General features: G+C 43.5%; 1 protein-coding gene across 5 annotated transcripts in view; it reads left to right on the plus strand.

The window, feature by feature from the left end:
- The window catches only part of RC3H2 (ring finger and CCCH-type domains 2), a 39853-nt gene that overhangs the window by 10720 nt on the left and 5999 nt on the right, over nt 1–23134 (plus strand). For 2 of the 5 annotated variants that reach the window (XM_054997451.1, XM_054997450.1), the window contains 19 exons: nt 566–861; nt 2332–2449; nt 3940–4173; nt 5155–5330; nt 5901–6101; nt 6390–6522; nt 9026–9144; nt 10021–10133; nt 10836–11147; nt 11490–11722; nt 13958–14385; nt 15327–15497; nt 15826–15981; nt 17476–17689; nt 17825–17909; nt 18717–18798; nt 19022–19156; nt 20769–20876; nt 21598–21746. In XM_054997451.1, the coding sequence (XP_054853426.1) occupies nt 631–861; nt 2332–2449; nt 3940–4173; nt 5155–5330; nt 5901–6101; nt 6390–6522; nt 9026–9144; nt 10021–10133; nt 10836–11147; nt 11490–11722; nt 13958–14385; nt 15327–15497; nt 15826–15981; nt 17476–17689; nt 17825–17909; nt 18717–18798; nt 19022–19156; nt 20769–20876; nt 21598–21746 (3398 nt within the window). In that variant the 5' untranslated portion in view covers nt 566–630. The remainder of the gene's footprint in view (nt 1–565; nt 862–2331; nt 2450–3939; nt 4174–5154; nt 5331–5900; nt 6102–6389; nt 6523–9025; nt 9145–10020; nt 10134–10835; nt 11148–11489; nt 11723–13957; nt 14386–15326; nt 15498–15825; nt 15982–17475; nt 17690–17824; nt 17910–18716; nt 18799–19021; nt 19157–20768; nt 20877–21597; nt 21747–23134) is intronic. The other 3 variants (XM_054997453.1, XM_054997452.1, XM_054997455.1) reach the window with 3 other exon arrangements.

Consider the following 23134-nt stretch of genomic DNA (forward strand, 5'->3'; position numbering starts at 1 on the left):
AACCTACTGTTTAGCTGAATTTGTACAATGACTTGTACAAATTCAGCTAAATGAAGTCTTCAATATGGTAGCCAAAAAGAATTTAAGAAGTGAAGCAAAATTTGCCTAGTTCATTCCAGCTGTATAATATTGGGCAGAGATATGTTTAGGCTTAAAAAAAAAAAAGAACAGTCTTCATGTAACAAATAGCTGAAAGAGGCTAGCCAGATAATTGCTGAACAGTTAATTGCAGCCAGATAATTGCTGGACAGTTTGTTTACATTGTGCTGAGTCACTGGAGGGGTGTGGGACCCCAGTGCTTTGCATACTACATTCCTGACCTGAGGCAAGCTAGTTCTGTTTCTGTGTGCACGTGTTTTTGCAATTTGAGACTAGCTTAAAATGTGATCAAGCTATCAACCCCTCCCTCCCCACACCTCTGAGTGATATTTTCAGCCCCTTTTCTAGGATAGAATCCCAGACCTCAAGGGTGATCCATTATGGGTTTTAAACTGGTCGTCCTAGTGGCAAATTGTGTAAACCTCGATCCTTTTCACTACGTTAATACATTTTGTTTGCTTCACAGCTGCCAAACACTGGACAGTGAAATAATGGTTTGCTAGCCCTCTGAGCGAGCTCCCACCTTCCACAATGCCTGTGCAGGCAGCACAGTGGACGGAGTTTCTGTCCTGTCCAATCTGCTACAATGAATTTGATGAAAATGTGCACAAACCCATTAGCTTAGGCTGCTCACACACAGTCTGCAAGACCTGCCTGAACAAGCTGCACCGCAAGGCATGCCCTTTTGACCAGACAGCCATCAACACTGACATTGACGTGCTTCCTGTAAACTTTGCACTTCTCCAGTTAGTTGGAGCACAGGTAGGTGCTCTTTCTCTCTAGCTAAAACTAAATCCAAAGCTGTGGGTTTTTGCTCTGATCTCCAGATGTGTAATTGAACCTCAAAAACCAGCCATTGGGATAGGGGATGTGGATCAGTGTTGCAGCTGTGGGCAGGACAGAGGACTGTTCCCTCACACAAAATTTCTGTGATCAGAAATGGCCCTCCTCGACTGCTTTTAAGCCCAAGGTGTGGCAAAACAAATATCTGAGTTGTGTCTGTCCTTTTTTGTCTCCTGAAGCTTGAAGCAAGGGGCTATTTTATTTATTTGTTCATTCGTTTGTTTTTATATCTTGTTTTTTAGCCAGTCAAGGCCTCCAAGGCAGTATAAAACACTGCAGTATGAAAACACATAATCAAATGAATTAGAACCAAGACTGAAATACATATATAAAAAAATGCAGAAACCAATTAAAACACAGGACAAGAAGTAGGGATCTTTGAGGGAACGCTAGCGAAAACAAGGAAGTTTTCACCTGCTGGCAGAAGACAGTAAGAGAACAAGACAAGTTGAGATGGGAGGAGAGTTGCGCATTACCTTAAACAGCACAGCAGCCCTGATCCTATTTACCTCACAGAGATTTGGGGCCATTGTTTTTTGCAGTTCATTTATATATCTGGGGATCCATATGTGAACCCCAGCCTCGCCTGTAGTTTGGCGCTAAGAAAAAAATTTATATCTTCATACAGTCTACGCAAGGGTTAAAAAAGAATGTTGATAGTTCAAGTGCACTATCTACAAATAGGCAGTGAGGAAACGAATGTCTTGGACTACAATCCCACGTGCCTTGTCAAGTGCAGGAAGGTTTGAATGCAGTTGTAAATCTACCTTCCTGCACTGTCATCAGTCAGCTTTGATCAGAAATGGTGGGAAAGTATTGAGAATTTACACTATGGAAGGATGCAGGGAGAGGATTTTGACAGAGCCTACCCTGCAATTTCTCCACTTAGGAAGGGAAAAAAATGAAGATCTTCTTTGCTTTAAGAAAACAACAGCTTAACCTGAGCACAGTCCAAAACAGAGATGTTGCAGAAGAACTAATAAAACAAAATACAGGCCAAGTAATATAGTGCAGCAGACCAAAAGACCACCATGGATCAACCAAAACAGTTATAATTGTTGACCCAACAAGGAAAAGTAAGCAGAGAGATCCTGCTCCATATTTAGAACTTTAAATAGGGAACTGTTTAAGATCCAAGAATTTTGGGAAACATTTGGCCAAGAAGCAGACTGCAAGCCACTCCAAACAGACTGAGGGCTGATTCACACAGCTACAAAGTCCAATGTGCATATGTGATAAAAACAGAAAGGCCAGTATCTTCATGATGTGTTACTCCCTCTGCTATCAGTAACTAAGGAATAAAGTGTTTGTTAAGCTGCTGGGTGTCCCACAAATGAGGGCAGGAGCTGTGCCTGCTAGTGACTACTCTCTCTCTTGAAACTTTGACAGGTACCTGATCACCAGACCATCAAGCTAAGTAACTTAGGAGAGAACAAGCACTATGAAGTGGCAAAGAAATGTGTGGAAGACCTGGCACTTTATTTAAAGCCACTTAGTGGAGGCAAGGGTGAGTGCTTACTGATGAGAGTCTCCATATGGACAAGTGAAAGGAGCCAAACCAAGTGTTGGGTTTTTCCTGTTAAAATCAAAGGCTTTCAAATGTACATCAGTGCTGTTACTGTATCTAATAGCCATGTGGGTGGTTTGTGTGTTGGGGACCCTATTTGGGAAGAAAGGCAGCATATAAATGTTTTAAATAGTAAAAATAATGGCAACAACAAACCAGACTACTTGCAGACAGGAAAGAGGTTTTAATATACTAGGAGACACCCCATGTTTGAAGAAAAATATAATAGGACTTTTAAACATGAGTATAAATATACTTTGTAAATTAACAAAAGTAAAATGGGAACAAACTCACTGAGTATGCTTCAGAAAGCAAGGAATGCTGAGAGCAGTTGAGCCATTTAAAGAAGTCTGAGAGAGATGAGGAAATTGACCTGAGATCTTAGGGAATCCTGGAGGGAAGATTTGTGAGTGTGTGCATGTGTATGCGTCTGAGGAGAATCTTAAAAATTGCTTATTCCTGCCCTTTGTAACCCTTTGTATTAAGCTATTGCATAATGTAATATATGCAGTAATAAAATAGACAAAAATGCTTTCTGCATACTAGTTTTCTGAATACTGTACTATACAAAATATGTCATTGTGCACTTTAAAGAAAAAAACACTACCCTCACCTGTTAAAGATGAAGCATGCTCATTGTCCTCATGACATTAAGTGCAATTGCCAGATAAAACAATGGGGGAATGTAAAATTGGCCTGCTCAAGACCCTGAGACCTTCTGATCTACTGGAGGAGGAGATCTGAGTTAAAAACCAATTTCCCCATTATTTATGCTCTTCATGATTTCTCATGGGCCCTTAACTTGCCACTTATTCTAATAGCAAACTTAGGACAGCAGGTGGGGGAAAAGTGAACTTGCCTAAGCCCCTAAGCATTTAAAATAACCTGGCATGGGAGGTGAAAATAGGGTTGTGGGATGTTTACTGTGAGACATGAATCACTTGACCCTAGTTTTTTCTCTCCTTTTCAGTATTCTCCCATATTGCGGGGGTGGGAGGGAGCAGCAAAACTATCTCCCTCCTTTCACTGTATCCCTCAGGTTTATATTTAGAGGAGTAGCTTCCTGCTAACCTTTTCCCTATCCTCAGTAGTCAGTGCTCTAAGCCTAGGGAAATTGTAATATATCATTAGACTGCTCAGATCTGAGGATAAGCAAAGAGGAATCTACTTGTTCAGACACAGTCTCACTAAGCTGTATGTGTATGTGGGCAATTTCCCAGTTGTCTATCTCCCCCCATACCACACAATTCTTTGCAGGCTGCCAACTTAAAAGAGGTGATTTGTCAGTTGCCTCTCCCTGCTATGTATGCATTTTATATCCCACCCCACTTTGTGTACTAAGTAGGGAAATAATGAAGTCCTACTGTTCTGTGTGCTTTCACATGCTTCTTGGCTAATCTGTGTCTCTCTTCCTCCCCCCCCCTTCAAAGGTGTTGCCAGTTTGAATCAGAGCGCGTTGAGCCGTCCAATGCAAAGGAAGTTGGTGACTTTGGTGAACTGTCAGCTGGTGGAAGAGGAGGGTCGGGTGAGAGCCATGCGGGCAGCCCGCTCCCTTGGTGAGAGAACTGTGACGGAGCTGATCTTACAGCATCAGAACCCTCAGCAGCTGTCTGCCAATCTCTGGGCTGCTGTCAGGGCACGAGGGTGCCAGTTTCTAGGGCCAGGTAAGCCCTTGTGTAAAGGGAAGTGGGATGGTCTTTTGTTCTTGCTGTTGCTTAGATGTAACGTCTCTTGGGAAAGAGCGAAGGCTGGGGAGACTTCCAAAATAAGCTGAAAATTTATAAAAGTGTATTTGCATTGCCTATATAAAACTGCTGGCTGGTTGGATGCTTTAGGGAGATGCCAAACCAAAATCCCCCATCCCAGCCTGCCAGCAAATCTAGCCATTGCTGTCTTCATCTCCCTTCTGTTCATCTTTCTTTTACGCAGATGAAAATTGGAGAGAGAAAGTGGCCAGAGAAAATGGCCATCTCCTGGCCATGCTCTCTTTTCTCTGTCTCCCATCACCCCCCAATTCCCAAAGTATGGTAATGGAAGGAAGTGGAAGAGGGGCAATGGTAACTAGGGGTGGAAGAGGGATAGTATTCCTTAAGGGGCTGGACTGATACCTTTGGGCATGAACAGGCATTCTGTAATTGATTTTGCAATAAATGTAGAAAGACAAGTTGCATTTACCTGCCCCTTGTAGTTGCTCCAGGAGTTTCTTCTGAAGCAAATTTGGGAGCTTATACTCAAAGGGAAACAACAGAAGAATTTCAAGAATGGCCAAAAGAATTTTGATGAGTAAAATTTCTCAGGAGAGCTTCAGAATGGCAGAAAAGGCAAAGTGGGGGATGGTCTCAAGAGAGCCTGCAACCCACCTGCTTTCCAACATCTGTATGTTCTGTGTGTCTTACCTGAGGTCTTAAAAATGGACAAGGTTGTGATTGCATTACTATTTGAGAAGTCTGGTTTCTTTTTTAACTTGCACTTCATAGTGAGTGCCCTATGTTCTCTTTTTAAGTAGTGGTTAGGTTTACAGTCCTCACTGTTTGGAAATGCATGGTCAAGGGTCTGATTCAGCACAAGAGCCCCAGCATTCTTTTGGCTTGGGGTTTGTTGTTCATGTTCTGATGAGACCATAACTTCAGCTCACGGGCTTGTAGCTATGCAGGAAGAAGCCTTGAAACTGGTGCTATTGGCCTTAGAAGATGGCTCTGCCCTTTCCCGGAAAGTGCTGGTGCTTTTTGTTGTCCAGAGGCTGGAGCCACGATTCCCCCAGGCGTCGAAAACTAGCATTGGTCATGTTGTGCAGCTGCTGTACCGAGCTTCATGCTTCAAGGTAAAAGATTGCATCATAAATTTTTTTTATGTTTGGTTCATTTTGCTTTTGAAAAGCAAGTTTTTATTCTACACTGACAGCTCATGGTTAACAGTGTTGTTTTCAGAGAAACGTTGGCTATGAAATTAGGGTCATTTTAGTAATTATAGCATTTACCCATGAAAGTTTTTTGCAGTTTGTACATTTTGCTTCTGCTTTTCATTGTTTTTATACCCAAAGAAGAATGGCGGAGGGAAAGGATAGTTTCAGGTGGTTAGCCATGTTGGTCTGCAGTAGAACAGCAAGATTAGAGTCCAGTAGCACCTTAAAGACCAACAAGATTTCCAAAGTAAAAGCTTTCACTCTCCCTTCATCATATACTAGGAAGAGAAAGATTAAATTCTTTTAAGCCCCCCCCCCCCCGTTTGGTTTGCAAAAACACATCAAAATCCATATGATTAGAAAATATGGAATGAGGACTCTTTTTTGGACCATAAAGATCATTGGAAGTATCAAGCGTGGATGCCATATTTGACCAGCTTTGCTATGATAAGGGACAGATATTTAGACATAATTGGCTTGTTTGTGTAGGTTACCAAAAGGGATGAAGATTCTTCCCTGATGCAGCTGAAAGAGGAATTTCGCAGTTATGAGGCATTACGGCGGGAACACGATGCTCAGATTGTCCATATTGCCATGGAAGCAGGACTTCGGATATCTCCAGAGCAGTGGTCATCCCTCCTTTATGGTGACTTGGCGCACAAATCACACATGCAGTCTATCATTGACAAGGTGAGCCAAGGCTTTTAAATGACTGTTTTCCCCTACCCCAACAATGGCACGTCTTGTGATGAAGCTCCATAGGGCAGATTATGAGCTGAGAGGCAAAGCTTCTCATCACTGATCTCTCCATTTATGCAACCTGAAGACTGTGCCTGCACTCCTTTATAAGAAATGTCTTTTAAAAACCATCTCTTGTTATCCTGTCAAGCAATAACATTGCATCTTAAACAGATCTTAGAGCAGCTGTAGACTTTTTCTTTGTATCATGCAAATCACAAACACATTTCTTACCTTTAGCTTCAGTCCCCAGAATCCTTTGCAAAAAGTGTGCAAGAGTTGACAATCGTTCTCCAACGTACTGGTGACCCTGCAAATTTAAACAGGCTTAGACCCCATTTGGAGCTGTTGGCCAACATTGATCCTAATCCAGGTGTGTGAATTATGTATTTATATGTGTACACCCTCATGTGTCATTTATCTTTTGAAGGGAGAGAGGTGTTCTTGGTTTCTGTCCTGTGGAATTCCTTTCTCCTGGGGCTTGTTTCACCTGTGCCAAAATATGTGAAACCCAAATATGCAGTTGTCACATGGAATAATCTGCATGTTTTTTTCCTGTCCAGTAATGCCTCTCATGTAGAAATTTCATAATGTGATACATCGCAAATATACTTAAAAGACAGGATAACTGCTGTATTTTCTTTCATCCAGTGGGTTGAGCCTAAGTTCCCCTCACCTTCACCTGCAGTCACCTAAGTCACCTATTCAGATTCTGATTTTATTTTGCCCCTTCCTACCCTTGCTTCAAGCAGTCTGTCCATTTTTTAAAAAACAATGGTTTAAAGCATCTTGTACTCTTAAATAATTTAAAGTTAGTTTCTTTCCTTTAAAAATGTTTTTTAAAAGTTGAAAAATTGTTGTGGGCAGAGAGAGTGAAGCGATGGACTTATAAAGGAACAGGTGCTAACCAGTCAGCACTGATATGGAACCACAATAATTGTGCTTTTGGAATCCCCCATTCTGGTAATGTTTTGGTCTGCATATTCTTGGGCAAGGTGCCTGAGCAGGTGGTGGCTACACAGCTTCAGACAGTCTTGGAGGAGACAGATTATCTAGACCCATTTCGGTTTGGATTCAGGCCTGGATTTGGGACATCTCTGTAGCTTTTGATACCTTCAACCATGGTATCCTTCTGGGCTGGGAGTAGGGGACACCATGCTTTGGTTGATTCCACTTTTACTTGACCGGCTGTTTCCAGAAGGTGGTGCTGAGGTACTGACGCTTGACCTTGTGGCATTTATGCTAGGGGGCTTGCAGGGTTCCATCTTGTCCCTAGTGCTGTTTAATAGCTACATGAAACCACTGGGAGAGTCATCCAGGGATTTGGAGTGAGGTGCCACCAATATGCAGATGACACCCAGCTTTATTTCTCCTTAACAACTAAGCCAAGTGGGTCTGTGGAAGTCCTGGATAGGTGCCTGGACAAGGTCATGGGATGGATGAGGACCAGTAAACTGAAGCTCAATCCAGATAAGACTGAGGTGTTGTTGGTCAATGGAAAAGCTGCTCAGGGACTGTGGAGTCAACCTGTCCTGGAGGGGGAGAAGCAGGTTCATAGCTTGGGGGTGCTGCTGGATCCTGGCCTACAGTTGGAGGTTCAGGTCTCCTCTGTAGCCCATAGCACCTTCTATCACCTCTGACTGGTTGGTAACTACGGCCATTCCTTAAAAAACATGATCTGACCACAGTGATCCATGCTGTAATGTATTATACGTGGGGCTGACTTTGAAAACAGTTTGGAAAATTCATTTGTTACAAAATGCAGCAACCAGGCTACTGTCAGAGCTTGGTTACAGGGATCGTATCGCCCCTGTGCTAAAAGATCTGCACTGGCTACCCTTCTGTTTCAAGGCACAATTTAGTGTGCTGGTTCTTACCTTTAAGGCCTTAAACAGGTTGGGACCAGGGTACCTGAAGGATCATCTCCTTCCATATTATCCAGGCCACCAGTTAAGATTTGTCTCTCAAGCCCTAATCTCTGTGCCTTCAGAGGTGAGGCAGGTGATGACGAGAAACAGTGCATTTTCTTCAGCGGAACCCTGACTATGGAATGCCCTCTCTCCCTTGAGGCTTGCCTGGCACTTGTTTTTGTTTCTTTTAGAAGCCAGACCAAAACGCATCTTTTAACCCATACTTTTAATTAAGGGCTATATCTTACCAGTTTTTTACTGGTCTACTTATATTTTATTGTTAGTTTTTATGCTGCTTATGTCCAATGGATTGTTTTTAATATTCTGACATGGTTTTAATTGTAATCAACCTTGGACAGGACTCTAAAGAGGCAGCATAGGGATATCCTAAATAAATAAATATGCCCGTGTTGTATGAGGAATGATTGTTGTTGGCTATGCAAAATGCTCATGAATTTCCTTTCCATTCTGTCTGTGAACCAGTTGACAAAAAATATAGAAAAACAGCCTATTGTGTTTTACTTTGTTTTTTAGTCTCTTCTGAAAGAAAACTTTTTGGCAGGTTGTTGGCCTTTCACAGAAAACTAGGAAGTGCTCCTCTTATGGCATATTGCTGTGCTGTCTCTGCATTTATTAATTATTGTATTTATTAATGATATTTATATTCCACTTTGTCAAATGAATTGTTCAAAACACCTTCCGGCAGAATAAAAATATCTAGTAGAATTACATTTTAAAATTCAGCAAGATAGCAAAGGTGAATTCAAAACCTCAACAAATAAATCACAGGGCAGCAAAAACACACACAGAAACCCAGCAACATGAGCTTCTGGATATTTTGGTTATGCCTACACTGCTAATTTTCCAAAAAAGAATTATGCTCAGTTGAATGCAGCATGTATTTTGAACACTGACATCTATAGATTTTTGATTCACTTTTCCTTCCTCCCTTTTCCGATACTCCAGACGCAGCATCTCCAACATGGGAACAGCTGGAAAATGCCATGGTGGCTGTGAAGACAGTCGTCCATGGCTTGGTGGACTTCATTCAGAACTACAGTCGGAAAGGCCATGAAACACCACAGGTGATTACAACAGTGCTTGGCACAGGATGTTCCAAACAATCTGTAGAGTTTTCATCAGAGCTCTCCTTGTGCTATCTCAGTAGTAGATGATGTGGGAAATATTGAATCCCTAGAGGGGATGGCATGTGTATATGGTATACCATAACCTTTTCAGAGAACTTGGGCGGGAAGGGAGCAGTAAATAATAAGGTACAAGTGAAAGGGATCAAGGCCTGTTTTGTCCGTGCATTATTGGTGTAACTAACTCTCCCTTGTAGCTTTGAGGTTTGGCAGGGAAGGCTGGGATTAATCCCTCCTCTTCCCTGGCACCTAGGTCCAGAATTTGTGCTAGTTGGAAGAAGGAGCATTTTTTAAAAGACTTAGATAATTTATTAATGAAGTTAGGTCTATAATTGCTCAACAACCAGAATAACTAAATGAAAACTTCTAAGTCCAAAGGCAGATGGCTGTGGATAAATAGGGCGATGGCAATCTCCTTCATGTCTGGAATAATCTGACTGGCTGCCAGTAAAAACCTGGTGATGGGGCTAGAGGGACATTGGTCTGATCTAGAGGGGCTATTCTGATATTCCTTACCTCCTCTGTTTGTCTCTCGTGCTGTTAGCCCATAGGTGCCAGCCCCCATCAGGTTTAGGAATAGTAGATAGGCAGTAGCTTTTCTAGTTGTTTTTCCCCTTTCTGCTTCATCCTTTCTGCCCCGTCTTTGGTTACTGCCTCCAAACATAGGTTGTACCACATCTGCCAGTACGGCAAAAAGAAGTCATTTTTTTCCTGTCCATTTAAATCAGCGGAATCAGTAGACTAGCAACACATATGTAGGTGACTTCCAGACTGTGTGTAAGCAACATCTTTTTCTTCCTGTTCCTGTCTTGAAAGCCACAACCAAATAGCAAATACAAAACCAGCATGTGCCGGGATCTGCGACAACAAGGAGGATGTCCGCGTGGGACAAACTGCACATTTGCTCACTCTCAGGAAGAGCTGGAGAAGTAAGTAGCAGGAGAAAAGCTACTCTTCTTTCTCCCTTTCCACAGATTCCTGATTCTGATAGGGTTCCCTTGACAAACCAGAGACCCTCCTTGAAAGTGGAAGTGTATTTCATTTCAATTGTAACTTCGGCATTGCGCTGCTTGCCTGCTATATGGAACCTGGTTAAGGGAACACTGCCTAGATGCCTGTGGCAGCAGTCTTTTCCTTAGGCTGGCAGCTTTTTCACTGAGAGCTGAAGGCTGTTTGAAAGAGGGACTGGCACTTGTGAGACATATGCTTGCTCCAGTTCTTCCTCTGATCACCAAGTTTGGCATGCTGTTGTATTGTTTCCAGCTCCCGTTTGACCGGAGATGGTAATGGAGAAAAGAAATCTGTATGTTACCCAAGAAGAAAGAAAAGGCTCCCTCACGTCACTTTCAGCCATCTTTAAAAAAACATACTGTCTATTTCTAGTATTCAAATAGTAGCTCCCCCCCCCCAAATCCAGAGACATGAGTAGAAGCTTTGCAGCCTTTTTTAAAAAATAGACTCCTGGGGGTGAGAATCCCCCTGAAAATTGCCATCTTCTCTCTTAGTGTTCACACCCTCCTGCAGCGTGACTCCTGAGAGGCTGAAGGGAGCCATACTTCTTCCATTTGTTTACAAATTTCCTCAATTCAACTGCCCAGGAAAATTTTTCTTTGTGTTTCCTGAAACTGTAGGTATCGACTGAGGAACAAGAAAATGAGTGCCACAGTGAGGACCTTCCCACTGCTAAGCAAAGCCAATGTTACCAGCACTGTTGCCACCACAGCAGGAAGTGTCATTTCAATCATAGGAAGTGCAGAATCAGCAGGGAAAATAGCCCCTAGCACCAATGGGATCACAAGCCTGGAGAGTGGCCTGCCACAGCTGATTCCACGTTGTACCGACACCTCTTCCCTAAGGGCTCTGGAGAATGTCAAGAAAGTGGGGAAGACTGGAACCAATGGTCAGAATGTCTCTGGATCCCCTACAGATTCTCTGCCTGAAAAGTATGTGTTAGTGTCAGAAGGCCAAGTGCGTTACAGCTCCTTCCAGCCGACTTGAGCAAGTCAGACAGGCTGCATCCAAGCAGCAAACAAGGGCCATTTTAGAAGAGGCGTCTCTGCCTTTTCTTCCCCCTCATTGGGGGAGGGGTATGTGTGCCTCTTCTGAGATGCTGCTTTTTGGGATGCTTGAGTGAAGCATCTAAAAATAGTGTTTTTCCCCTTTTGAATTGTTGGCTTTATTCATATACAGAATTGATGAATTAATACATTTCATATAATTAATTAAAATTTCTTTAATTGCATGACAGTTCTAATTTGATCTTTGGTGCTTTATTTTTTTTTTAGTAGAATTGGTTCTCCTCCAAAGACTCCTGTCAGTCAAGCAGCAGCTGCCTCTGCAGGCCCTCCTCCTCCTCCTCCTCCACTTCCTGTTGGCACAGAGATGAACTCTGCACCCTCCAAGTCCAGCCCTTTTGCACCAAGAGTGCCTATCTACCCACCACATTCTGACAACCTGCAGTATTTTCAAGATCCCCGGACCCACCTATCCTACGAAGCCCCACAGTACCCACAAGCAGGTGAGAAATGGATGGAGAGGGAGACGAGGTGCCTAGAAATGGGCATGTATATAATTATAGTAGTAATTAGTGTTATGGTGAGTGTTGGTGACTGGTTTGGCTGCCGTTTACTGTAACTCTGCTGCTTTTAGTGTGTTAGTTTGTTTTTACTGCTGCTGTACTGTTTGAACTTGCACAGGAAATATTTGTTTATTTAAATTTATATGCTGCTTCTCCAGAGACCTGCTTGAAGTAAATCACAACGTAAAACATGATAAAATAGTAAAAAACAAAAAATAATAAAAATTAGTAAATCATTAAAATCCAGTCATAAAAAACGCACTGGTAGAGCATATAAACAGCATAAACTATTTAGCAGCCTCAAATGATTCTCATAAAATAGTCCTTGGGCAAGATGCAGACTGTAAAAAAGATTTTAAAAGATCAAATCCCTTAGTTAAAAATCTGGGTAAAAATGTTATGTTTATACTCTGCCTTATTTTCTTGAACTTGTAGCAGCTAGCTATGCAACAATAAGTTGCAAGGACATAAAACATAGAAGTCCATTGACAGATAATACATATTGCAATTTAACATCGCAGAGATTTAAAAACATACAACTCTGCTGAAATAGTTCACTCTCCTCCAAATGTCCTCTGAAACAGAACTGTCTTGCATTCCTTCCTAGATGTAGCCAGTGAATGGCATCCCCTTTAGTATACCATTCCAAAGGACTGGACCTATCCCATAGAAACCCAAGACTTAGTTGTTGCTGTATAGACCTAAGAGCAGGCATCACAAAGAGAAAGCTGTCTGAGGAATGTAACTGCCACATCAGAGTATACCAGCAGATGAATATGAAAGCCCTAGATGGTAAAGCACTTTAAAGGTAATGACCAGCACTTTGAATTGGTCCAGGTTGCAAATAGGTAACCAGTGGAGTTCATGCAGCACTGGAGTGATATGTACCAAGTGACTGTCTCCTGACAGCTGCTACATTTTGTACCAATTGATGCTTCAGATTCATCTTCAAAGGCAACCCCATGTACAACGTAGTGGTGAAGTTTAATTTGGAGGTTACAGTAGCATAGATCAGTGTGGCTAGGTCTGCAGAGTCTAAATAAGGTGCTAACTTGCAAGCAAGGTGTAATTGAAAGCAGGTGCTCTTAACAACCTGCTTATCTATACAAGGCTGAGTCCAAGGTCACCCCCAAGTTCTTAACTTGTTCTACTGAAGAAAATGTAATCCCATCTAGCTCTGGTAGATCAGCACCAGACAAACACTGTACCTTCCCAGCCAGCATCACCTATATCTTGTCTGGGTTAAACATCCATTTGTTTATCTTCAGCTACTTGACAAGAACCTGAAAACACTGTCCCAAGACTTTCATAGCTGCTCTGGAGGCTTCAATAGTGACATATAAAGCTGGATGTCAGTCACCTTGCTGAAAAAAGGGGGAGATTAGACATTGGTTGATAATTGCCCATATCCCCCTTATCCAAAGGATTTTTTAAGAAGTCTAATCATATCTCTTTTGAGCTAAAAAGAATTTTTTTGTACAAGGAGTACGTTGTAGTCATGTGCAACTATCTGCATACTTGTTTTGCTTTCTCTCCTGTGCAGTTCAGTCTATATAGGAAATGTATATGTACTGTGGGTGGTGCTATAGCTGGTTATTTGTTGGTAATAGAGAGGAGTTGTACATTAAGAGCACATGTTATTTTAGCTTATGTTTTGAAAAATAATTGGAAGAAAATGTTGGTTGCTCATTTAGACATACCTAAAGAGGAAGAAGATTCTTACTCGGCCTGTATTCTAAGCAGATCTGGACTTTATGAAAGCAGCCAAATAAATAGTGTTGCAACTAGAGGCAATAAAATGAGCTGTTTGGTGTTCAGTCACCACCACCCAATACAGAACAAGTTGGTGAATCAGATGGCATGATTTCAAACTGCCAAGCATAGTGCCTGTAATTTTTGAGTGCTTAATTAAAAAACAAAACCCTGCAAGTAGAAAATAAGCACAACAAGGGAGCAATGTCACACTAATACCTACTGTGCTAGTTTTTTACTTGCAGGGAGAATTTTTTTACAGTTGAAGTGTGATTCCCACCACCACCATCATGCACACACCAGCATTCTGAAGAGGTATAGTCCATTCTGTCACCTCCTATTGCTACATATATAGACAAACATAGACGTGAGTGAAAGCCTGGATGATAGTAAAAGAGCAATAAACTTATCCTGTTTTGTTAGGATACTACCCACCACCACCTACAGTCCAGGCCAGCGTAGGACCCTGCCTCCCTCGTTTTGCGCGGTCCAGCAACGTTCCAGAGCCCCCGCTTCCACCTGCTTCCATGCCATACAGTGACCATTTCAGCACTTTCCCCCCTCGAGACAGGCTAAGTTCTCCTTACCAGCCTCCACCACCACAGCCGTATGGGCCAGTACCTCCTGTTCCCTCTGGAATGTACGCCCCCGTCTATGACAGCCGGCGGATCTGGCGGCCACAGATGTACCCGCGGGATGACATCATCAGGAGTAACTCCTTACCTCCCATGGATGTTGTGCACCCCTCCGTCTATCAGACCTTTTTGCGAGAAAGATACAACTCTTTGGATGGCTACTACTCCATGGCCTGCCAGCTGCCAGCTGAGCAAAGGACAGTGCCTTTGTCAAGGGTAGGTGCCATGTTGGTGTTCGAGATTTCAGTCCTTCCATGCTGAGCCTCATGGCTAATCCTTACTTATTATCGGGTGTACCTCCTGAAAGGCAGAGTGAGGTGGGGGCGGGGGGGGGGGCAAAGAAGGCCCTGTCAACATGTAGCCAGCTTGTGAGGAGCAATAAGAGGAAGGCACCTTGGCTTAGTGGCAGAGTTAAAGGAATCTAAAGTGCAGATGTTGGGCAAGAACTTCCTCTGGAGAGCCAATACTGGTCAGAATAAGATGGCCCAGTGGACTGACTTGATATAAAGCACCCTCATATATTTAAAAGCAGAATCTCTGAATTGCTCAAGGTAGAAAGCAGGCTTGGCCCCTAATCTTTCATAGGGGTCATGGAGCACAAATCTCTTGCTAGAGGTTTCCTTGCTAGTAAGACTGGCTTCCTTGCGGTTCCCTCCTTTTACAGGCTCGCAGTTTCACCTGGGTAAAGATTTTGTTGCAGGAGACCAAGCGACTCTCATTATCTACTACATTTCCCCAAATCAGACCTCCTATCAGCTTGAGTCCGGACACACATCTGGATGCAGGGCTTGTTGGTCACAAGCCCTGTTTTCCAAATAGACTTAAGTACCAGAACCTTTTTCTGTTTAGAAGTTGGGTAGTGATAATTCTTGCGCTTAAACAGCTTGAGCTCTTGACTGGCACGCATTCTTCAAGGAGTTATCTGATCACACTTTTGGGAGAAGCATTAAAAAAAAGTATAGCTACCCATTCATCCTTGGGAGGGGGCATTGTCTGCTACTATACAATTGACATTAGGAAAAATTAGGGCTTAGTAGGTGGCGGGAGGTGATCCTCATTTTCTGCCTTCGTCATTTTGGCAGCTGACTGAAGCTTAATGCTTGTGTCTGATATCAGCCACTCCATGTTTGTTTCTCTAATTGGCACCTTCTTTTTAGGAACCTTGTGGCCACTTGAAGCCCACTTATGATGACCCACTAAGGAGGAAACCAGAGCAATGGGCCCAGTGCCATGCACAGAAGACTTCTCTGGTGTCCTCTACCCTTCCCATGGCTACACAGTCTCCGACACCGCCTTCCCCTCTATTCAGCGTAGACTTTAGCACGGAAGTAAGGCACCAAAGCATCGGGGGTGGGGGGGCACCCTGTCATATCCTCCAACCCCAGCATGTGGAGCCTTAAGTTCCTACACACACAAACTAAACACATTGTTAGTGCAGCTACATTTTGTCCCATCAATCCCTTGTTACTCTTGCCTCTCCCCTTCCCTCCATTTGGTGAACTCCTTGGAGCAGATTTCTCACTCACTGTAAAGTGTCATAAAAATAAACACATAATAATCAGAAAAGAACATAGCCCATGAGCTCATGGTGGGGTAGGGTAGAATCTCACATTATAGTAAGGAATGGATCTTTTCTTTGTCTTCCATTTCTTGCAGTTCTGTGAAAGTTCAAGTGACTTAAGCAACACGAAGTACGAGGACGACCACCTCTCCCACTACTCACCCTGGTCCTGTGGCACAATCAGCTCTTGCATAAGTGCCATTGAGTCAGAGCCCAAGGATGTCATTGCCAACTCCAATGCGGTGCTCATGGTATGGCAGCTTTGTTCTCAGTCCTGTTGTGTTTGCTCACTAGCTGCTGACACAATATGGAAAGTTTTCTTGGATCCTTTTTCTTTCAAAATGGCAGGCCCCATGGCTAGCGTGTGTGTGCGTGCTTTGTGTGCGTCTCTCTCTCTCTCTCTCTCTCTCTCTCTCTCTCTCTCTCTCTCTCTCTCTCTCTCTCTCTCTCTCTCTCTCCCCTTATGGTTTCTGTCCAGTCCTTGGAAAAGGATAGAAAATACCTTTCTCTGCCTGAAACCCTTGAAACCTGCCCCCAGTCACTGAAAACAAGAATAAGCTAAATGGACCAGCATAAGGAAGCTTCATATGTTCATTATATATTCGACTGTTGCCCCTGCCTTCTCCCATCTGTAGTGTGGAGATGATTACACTGGCCTACCTTACTGTAAGAGCCCTGTGGCGCATAGTGGTAAGCTGCAGTACTGCAGCCCAAGTTCTGCTCACAACCTGAGTTCGATCCTGGTGGAAGCCAGGTTCAAATAGCCAGCTCAAGGTTGACTCAGCCTTCCATCCTTCCGAGGTCGGTAAAATGAGTGCCCAGTTTCCTGGGGGTAAAGTGTAGATGACTGGGGAAGGCAATGGCAAACCACCCCATAAAAAGTGTGTCAAGAAAACATCGTGATGCGACATCCCCCATGGGTCAATAATGGCTCAGTGCTTGCACAGGGGACTACCTTTACCTTACCTACCTTACTGTAAGGATTATTGACAGCTGATTCACACATTATGAAGTCCATGTGGCCACTTCAGTCCACACGGACTTTCTTCCCCCCTTTACGTCAAAACTGGAGTGCTATTTTTTGTAGCATCTACATGACATCATCTTTTAATCGTCCAGGTTTTCCTCATCCTCTGCATGGTGTTTTCTGAAAGGACACAGTCCAAGTGTGGTAGCATGCTGTCTGAATTTGAAGGTGCACATTTTCAAAGGTCCTGCCTTGATCAGCGCCATTATCTTTCTTCAGCTCCTCCTAGGTGAAAGCAGCCATGTTCTGGGAGTTCCCCACTTAGGGAACTGCAGTGTGGAGGGAGATGGTGCTTAAGCATTCCCCCCTTGTCATTTTCCAAACCTTAAATGTTTTGGAGAACTGCTGTTTGCTCCACTGGGAAACCTTACCTTCAGGCCATTTCAGATTGAGAAAATTTATGTACCTTCTTCCCAGGTGCCACAATCTTCATCTAAATTGGGCCCATGCTTGCCACAGAACTGAGTTCCCAGAAGGGAGTTCCCAATGCCATCTGTTTGAAAGTTGTTATGGTGGCCATGAAGTAATGTGCATTATCTCAGGGCTGAGATAATGCAGGTGAAATTATTTGAATGCACTGAGACAAGGTAATATATGATAAATATTGTTCTGATTTACATTTCAGTCCCAAAAGCACAAAATGTGACATGAGGATAGGTCTTGGATGCTGCAGTCAGTCTGCAGGCTGTGACTTTTCCTTTGTCATTGGGATGCACAGGATCTGGACAGTGGTGACATGAAGAGACGGGTACATCTCTTTGAAACTCAACGCAGGGCCAAGGAAGAAGATCCCATAATTCCATTTAGTGATGGGCCTATCATCTCCAAATGGGGTGCAATCTCCAGGTCGTCCCGCACTGGTTACCATACAACAGACCCAATCCAGGCCACTGCTTCCCAAGGAAGTGCTACAGAGCCAATCAGTATGTCAGGTACAAGCCACATTGGTTTATAGCCTTGGGTGGGTATAGAGGGGGGTTGCCAGCATGACTAAAAATGCTACTGCAGAGGCCAGGTGTGGGAACTTTCTTTGCCAAGAAATATGATTGTTCTTTTGTCTCTCACAGATTATATCCCTTATGTCAGTACTGTTGATTCAAGATGGAGCTCCTACAGTTCAGATTCTACATCATCAGCACCCTTTATAGAGCGGTAAGCAAGGAGGATTCTAGTTGCCAAGCAAGTCTTAGAGATTCAGGACTGATTTTGCAGGGTGGTCTGTCTCAGGGGCAGGACCTACAAGCCACACATCCCACACTTGACCCTTTGCCCATTCATGCTACAGAGATATACTGGTTGTATGTAGATGCTGTGACTGGCACAGATTCCAGAGCTATTTAACCAGATTTTGCATAGTGAAGGGAGTGTCTTAGTGACTGTATTCCCCCATGGTGATGCCAGGCTGTGACTAAAATCACAGGGGCCTTGCAAAACACAGGGAAATTGCAATGCAGTTGCAAGTTGGCCTTTGATTCAGAAACCAGGCACAAGCGTATTTATAACTGGAACATGCTAATAATAGTGTTAGTATAGTGCTTTCAGGTATTCAGAGCACTTCATATACATTTTTTCTAATCCTTACAATATCCCTGTAAGTTAGGCCAGTAATATTATCATTGTATTTCATTTGGTAGTCTAAGGCTGAAAATAGAGTTGCTTGCCAAAGGTCAGCAAATATGTCTGTAGCAAAGGCAGAATTCGAATGGAGGACTTTTGGATTTGGAGTTCATCCTTTTAGCCACTACACATAATAAACTATGTATATGACTCAAGTCTGATTGGGAAGATCTTTCCTATTGATATTCTGCACTGCCAGCTTTGAGATTAACAAGTAGGAGCAGCCTACTTAATTTGGAGTGGAGTTGGGAGGAGGAGCAGGATACACATGTTAGTCTCTGTGCTAGTCTTTGGTTTCTGTTTCATGTGAATTTGTAACCCTTTAACCCTTCCTCTTCAAAGGGACAGGTTCATAGTTACTGATATATCTGCCCCAAGAAAGCATTCCAGCACCGGAGATCTACTGAGCATCGAACTACAGCAGGTAGCCTCTTTCAGCAACTTCATATTCAACATTATAATCTGATCTTGGCCTTTTGTTAGGCCATTGGGTGCTGCAGGGAGATGTCACAGAATGCTTGATACTCATGTGGAGCCTCTTGCTGTAACCTGCATGCATAGTGAGGTCGCATTTTAAGAGCTGCAACTCATCTGATTTTCAGCAAGGTGTCAGCTCAGTTTGCTGTTCTCTTTCCTCTTCCCTGCAGGCCAAAAGCAACTCATTGCTACTTCAGAGAGAGGCAAATGCTCTGGCCACACAACAGAAATGGAGCTCTTTAGACGAAAGCAGCCACCTCACCTTGAATCTGTTAAGCAAGGAGATTGATCTGAGGAACGGAGAGGTAAAGACACCAAAAGTTGGTAGGCTATTGATTTCTTATGGGGAGTATGTGATAGTTTGGAGTCTGCTGCCTTACCATAGTTGAACACGTGAAGTTGCCTTCTACTGATTCAGACACTAGTCTAATAAAGTCAGTATTGTCTACTCTGGCTGGCTCCAGGGTCTTGGGCAGAAGTCTTTCACATCATCTACTGCCTTTTAACTGGAGATTGAACCTGGGGACTTTCTGCATATCCAGCAGATGCTCGACTGCTGAGCCAGGGCTCTACCTCAGTATGGCATTCTGAGGATGAATTCAGTAATGAAGAAATGAACTTGTATAAGATGCCCCATTCTTCAGGAACATCCTGGAAAGGCTCCATTTGCTGTCATAAGGCTGATCCAGGTAGTAGCTGCTCTGGGACTCACTGAAGGCTTAAAGATACTCGGAGGTTTTTAAAGGTGAAAACAGGAGAGAGTGGATTCCAGTAATTTGTGTCTGAAGGGCTTACGGGTCACCAGTTAAAAAAGGGTGGTACTTTTTGTGTGCATTTTACTTGCAGCTACTTCACTTGGATCAGTCAGCCCTTGAAATGTTTTAGTCTTCATTGTGATAACTTCAGTTAGCATGCACAAAGGAATCTTTACGCAGCTGGGGACGCTTTTCATGATATAACATTCATCGAGCTGGGGGGGGGGGTGCTGCTCTAGAAGCCCCCTCACTACAGACAGTGCAAACCTATACTGTCCTTTCCAGGGTGAAGCTCTCAAAACTGATTCTGCAGGTTAGAGGAAGAAGCTGGTTGTGCATGACATCGATTGGCTGGCCTCTGAAAGGTCTCCAAGACCCCCCCCCCACACACACACACACACACATACTTCCTGGAACGTTCATGCAGCATCCTTAAAGTCAGCAACCTTAAAGTCAAATTAGACAGCCTGCCTGAAGAGAAGTTAAGGCAAGCCTTTGATGAGCGATTCAGGCCCTTAGCCAGCATTTGATCTGCTGGGAACTGCATCTGTCATTTCAGTTTGCAAAGCCCAGGAGGATGCCTGTCTTGCCCCACTGCTGGGGTTCTTTTCTGTTGTTATGTTACAAAACAAGCGTACTAAAAGTGATTGACTTTAAAAAAGGAAAACAATATAAACAATAAAGGTTGGATGGATGGGGTCCTCAGCTGGGACTGAGCAGCACAGGGGAGGGTGGCTGGTTTCTGTCTGTTCATCTGCCTCCCACCTTGTGTGATGTTTGACTTTATCCACACCTTGTGAAACAGGATGAACTATGGAAAATTGTCAATTTTGGGCTGTACCATGAGAGATTAATCTATTGTATTTTTACTCTGCCCTTCTGCTAGAGAACTCTAGGTGCATGCATGACTCTCCCCACCCCCACCCTCATTTTATCCTTACAGGAACCCTTTGAGATAGGTGAGGCTGAGAGATAGTGGCCAAGGGTCACCCCAGAAGATGTATGGCTGAAAGGGAATTGGGTCTCCCAAGTCCTAGTTCAACACAGCCATCGTGCTGGCTCGTCCATCTCCACACCAGACTTGTGTCCTGAATGCTACCCAAGTGTGACCTCTGCCTGATTAAAATCTTTTGTGTTCTGTCCTCACCATCCCCATCCTTAGACTGACTACACAGAAGACAGTGCAGACGCAAAGCCGGACCGAGATATCGAGTTAGAACTTTCAGCCCTAGATGCTGATGAGCCTGACGGGCAAGTGGAACAAATGGAAGTATGGAAACCTTTCTCTTTGCTGAACTTTGCATGTGCCTTGTTTAAGGAAGTCAGGGCAGGTGTCCATGCTGTTAAAATACAGAATCAAAATGACCTAATGACAGCCTGATCCCAGTTGCTGAGGAATTTTTTTCTGATACTTTCAAAACTTACTCATGCTTTGACTGTCTGAGCAGAGGAAATCCTGTAATTGTTAGAATGACCACAGAGAATACCACTTAGTCATCACCATAGTAATAGTTTGAATTTCTCTAGTGCTTTCTGTGATTACAATGCTTCCTGTATAATATTATTATATTCCTTACGAACAGCCTTGTAAGGTAGGCTAGTATTTTTATCCCTGTATTATGGTAGAGGGGGGGGGAGACTGAAGCTAAGTGAGAGTGGCTTGCTTAATGCCATTAAGTGAGTTTAGGACAGAGGTGAAATTTGAACTGGTGACCTTCCAGATCATAGCTCACTCTCTTGGCTGCACTATGAATGAACACCAAATTTCCATGTGCTATCCTATAAGGTCTGCAGAGTATCTCTGGCTTAACTCACCAGGTCCTGTTCTTCCTCCTCTCCACTGCACCCTTCTCTGCTATTTTCAAGAGATGCCAGCATTTTAAGAGGAAGAAGACCTGCATCTGAATCTCTTATCGGCCATAGGTAGAGGAGGCAGGCTGACAAAAGAACAAAATGAGGACTGCCTTTTACATTCTGTGTTCTCCCTTTAGGAGATTTTGAGCCTGCAGCTTGGCATCAGTAATCGAGATGATCATCTGTTCAATGGGTCAACTCTGGAGAATGGCCACCCACTGGAGCAGTCCCAGAAGGAGCCCAGACAGCAGAAGAGGCCCAGCTTAGGTGAAGACCTTACTATTCTGTGAGTGTTAGACAAAATCAACAGTGTCTGATCTTTTTAAAGTTGTTTTTCTCTGCCCTGAGTTCATATATGGGAACTGACAGATCTGTAAGATCTGCCAGCCATCATTTTCTCAGAATCAGCTTCAGTTGGTTTGCCTGCACCTCTCAAATGAAAAGTTCTGTGTAACTTGGGTGGTGATGCTCTTTTTTGCAAACAGATAATGACACAATGAAAGATGAAATTCATAGAAGCTGGGAAACATCCAGCACAACACTGAGTCCAACTTTTAACAAAAAACCAGGATGCCGTCTGGCTGAAGCATCCCAGAGAAATGCACATCTAGACCTGATTTAGGTTCAGCTGACCTTGATTGTCTGGGCTGCAAAAGTACCAGGTTGACTGGATCAAGGGCATCAGCCAGTCAACACCACACACAGCCAATTTCTGCTTCTAGCTTGGAGAACTGATACTTGATTCTGAACGAAAATGGTGTGTGTTGGTATTTGTGTATATGTGTAAAGCACAGTGAGGAAACTTATTTGTGTGGGTGTACATAAAGAGCAGCAGGCAACCACTAAGTTTCAGTTTAACAAGGCAATTCCATGAAATGCTGCTAACGTAGAACATCTGCACTCTTTATGTGTCTGGTTTGTCTCTCTCCAGAAGGCCCAGAGCCAGGCAAACTCAGATTGTTCACATGGCATGTAGAGCTTCTCATTTAAATTGCAGCTGATCTTGTGTGAGAGATCGTGCATGCTGTGGTGAAATACCTTTTTACTTCAGGGTTTGGGCTTGACAAAAACCCCAGATTTAGTTTGAAGGTTTTTTTCTCTCTTAGCAGAAAACAGGCGGGAGAGAAGAAGTCAGTTGCTCCCAAGTATCCCTCAATTATCAACTATCAAAGCTTTGTAAATGCTAATGGCCATCCTGGATAAGGCTAGCTCACAAAGCTTAGCTGGAATCTGACACCTAGAAGTTGGCACAGGGAGACTAGATGGTATCTTCCTGAAGACCTCAGGAAAGGATTCTTTGACCTACAAGGCATGTGCAAACAGAGAATAAAATCCCTTGGCATGGTAAGAGAGAGGGATCCATTGTGGCTGATTCCATCTGGGGATAACTTGCAGGACGGAGCTGTCACATCAAGCTCCATCTTGGATGGCATCCATTGCCATGCAGAGCAGACAAAGGGCTGGCAATGTGGACAGAGACTCCAAGCTAACATGAAGCTTTTAGCAAAGTGTAACTTCTAAGTTAAAGAGCCCACCTTAGAACAAGAACAGCTAAGGCATGTATAGGGCTGAGGAACAGGATTGCATGTTTACGTCTTTTCTTTGTATTCTTTGCTCAGTCCATTGCTGTGCAGATAGTATATGTGTGGACATTTTATTTTTAACAAATTTTGT

Source organism: Eublepharis macularius, chromosome 14 (assembly GCF_028583425.1).
Source record: "Eublepharis macularius isolate TG4126 chromosome 14, MPM_Emac_v1.0, whole genome shotgun sequence".
Taxonomy (NCBI): Eukaryota; Metazoa; Chordata; class Lepidosauria; order Squamata; family Eublepharidae; genus Eublepharis; species Eublepharis macularius.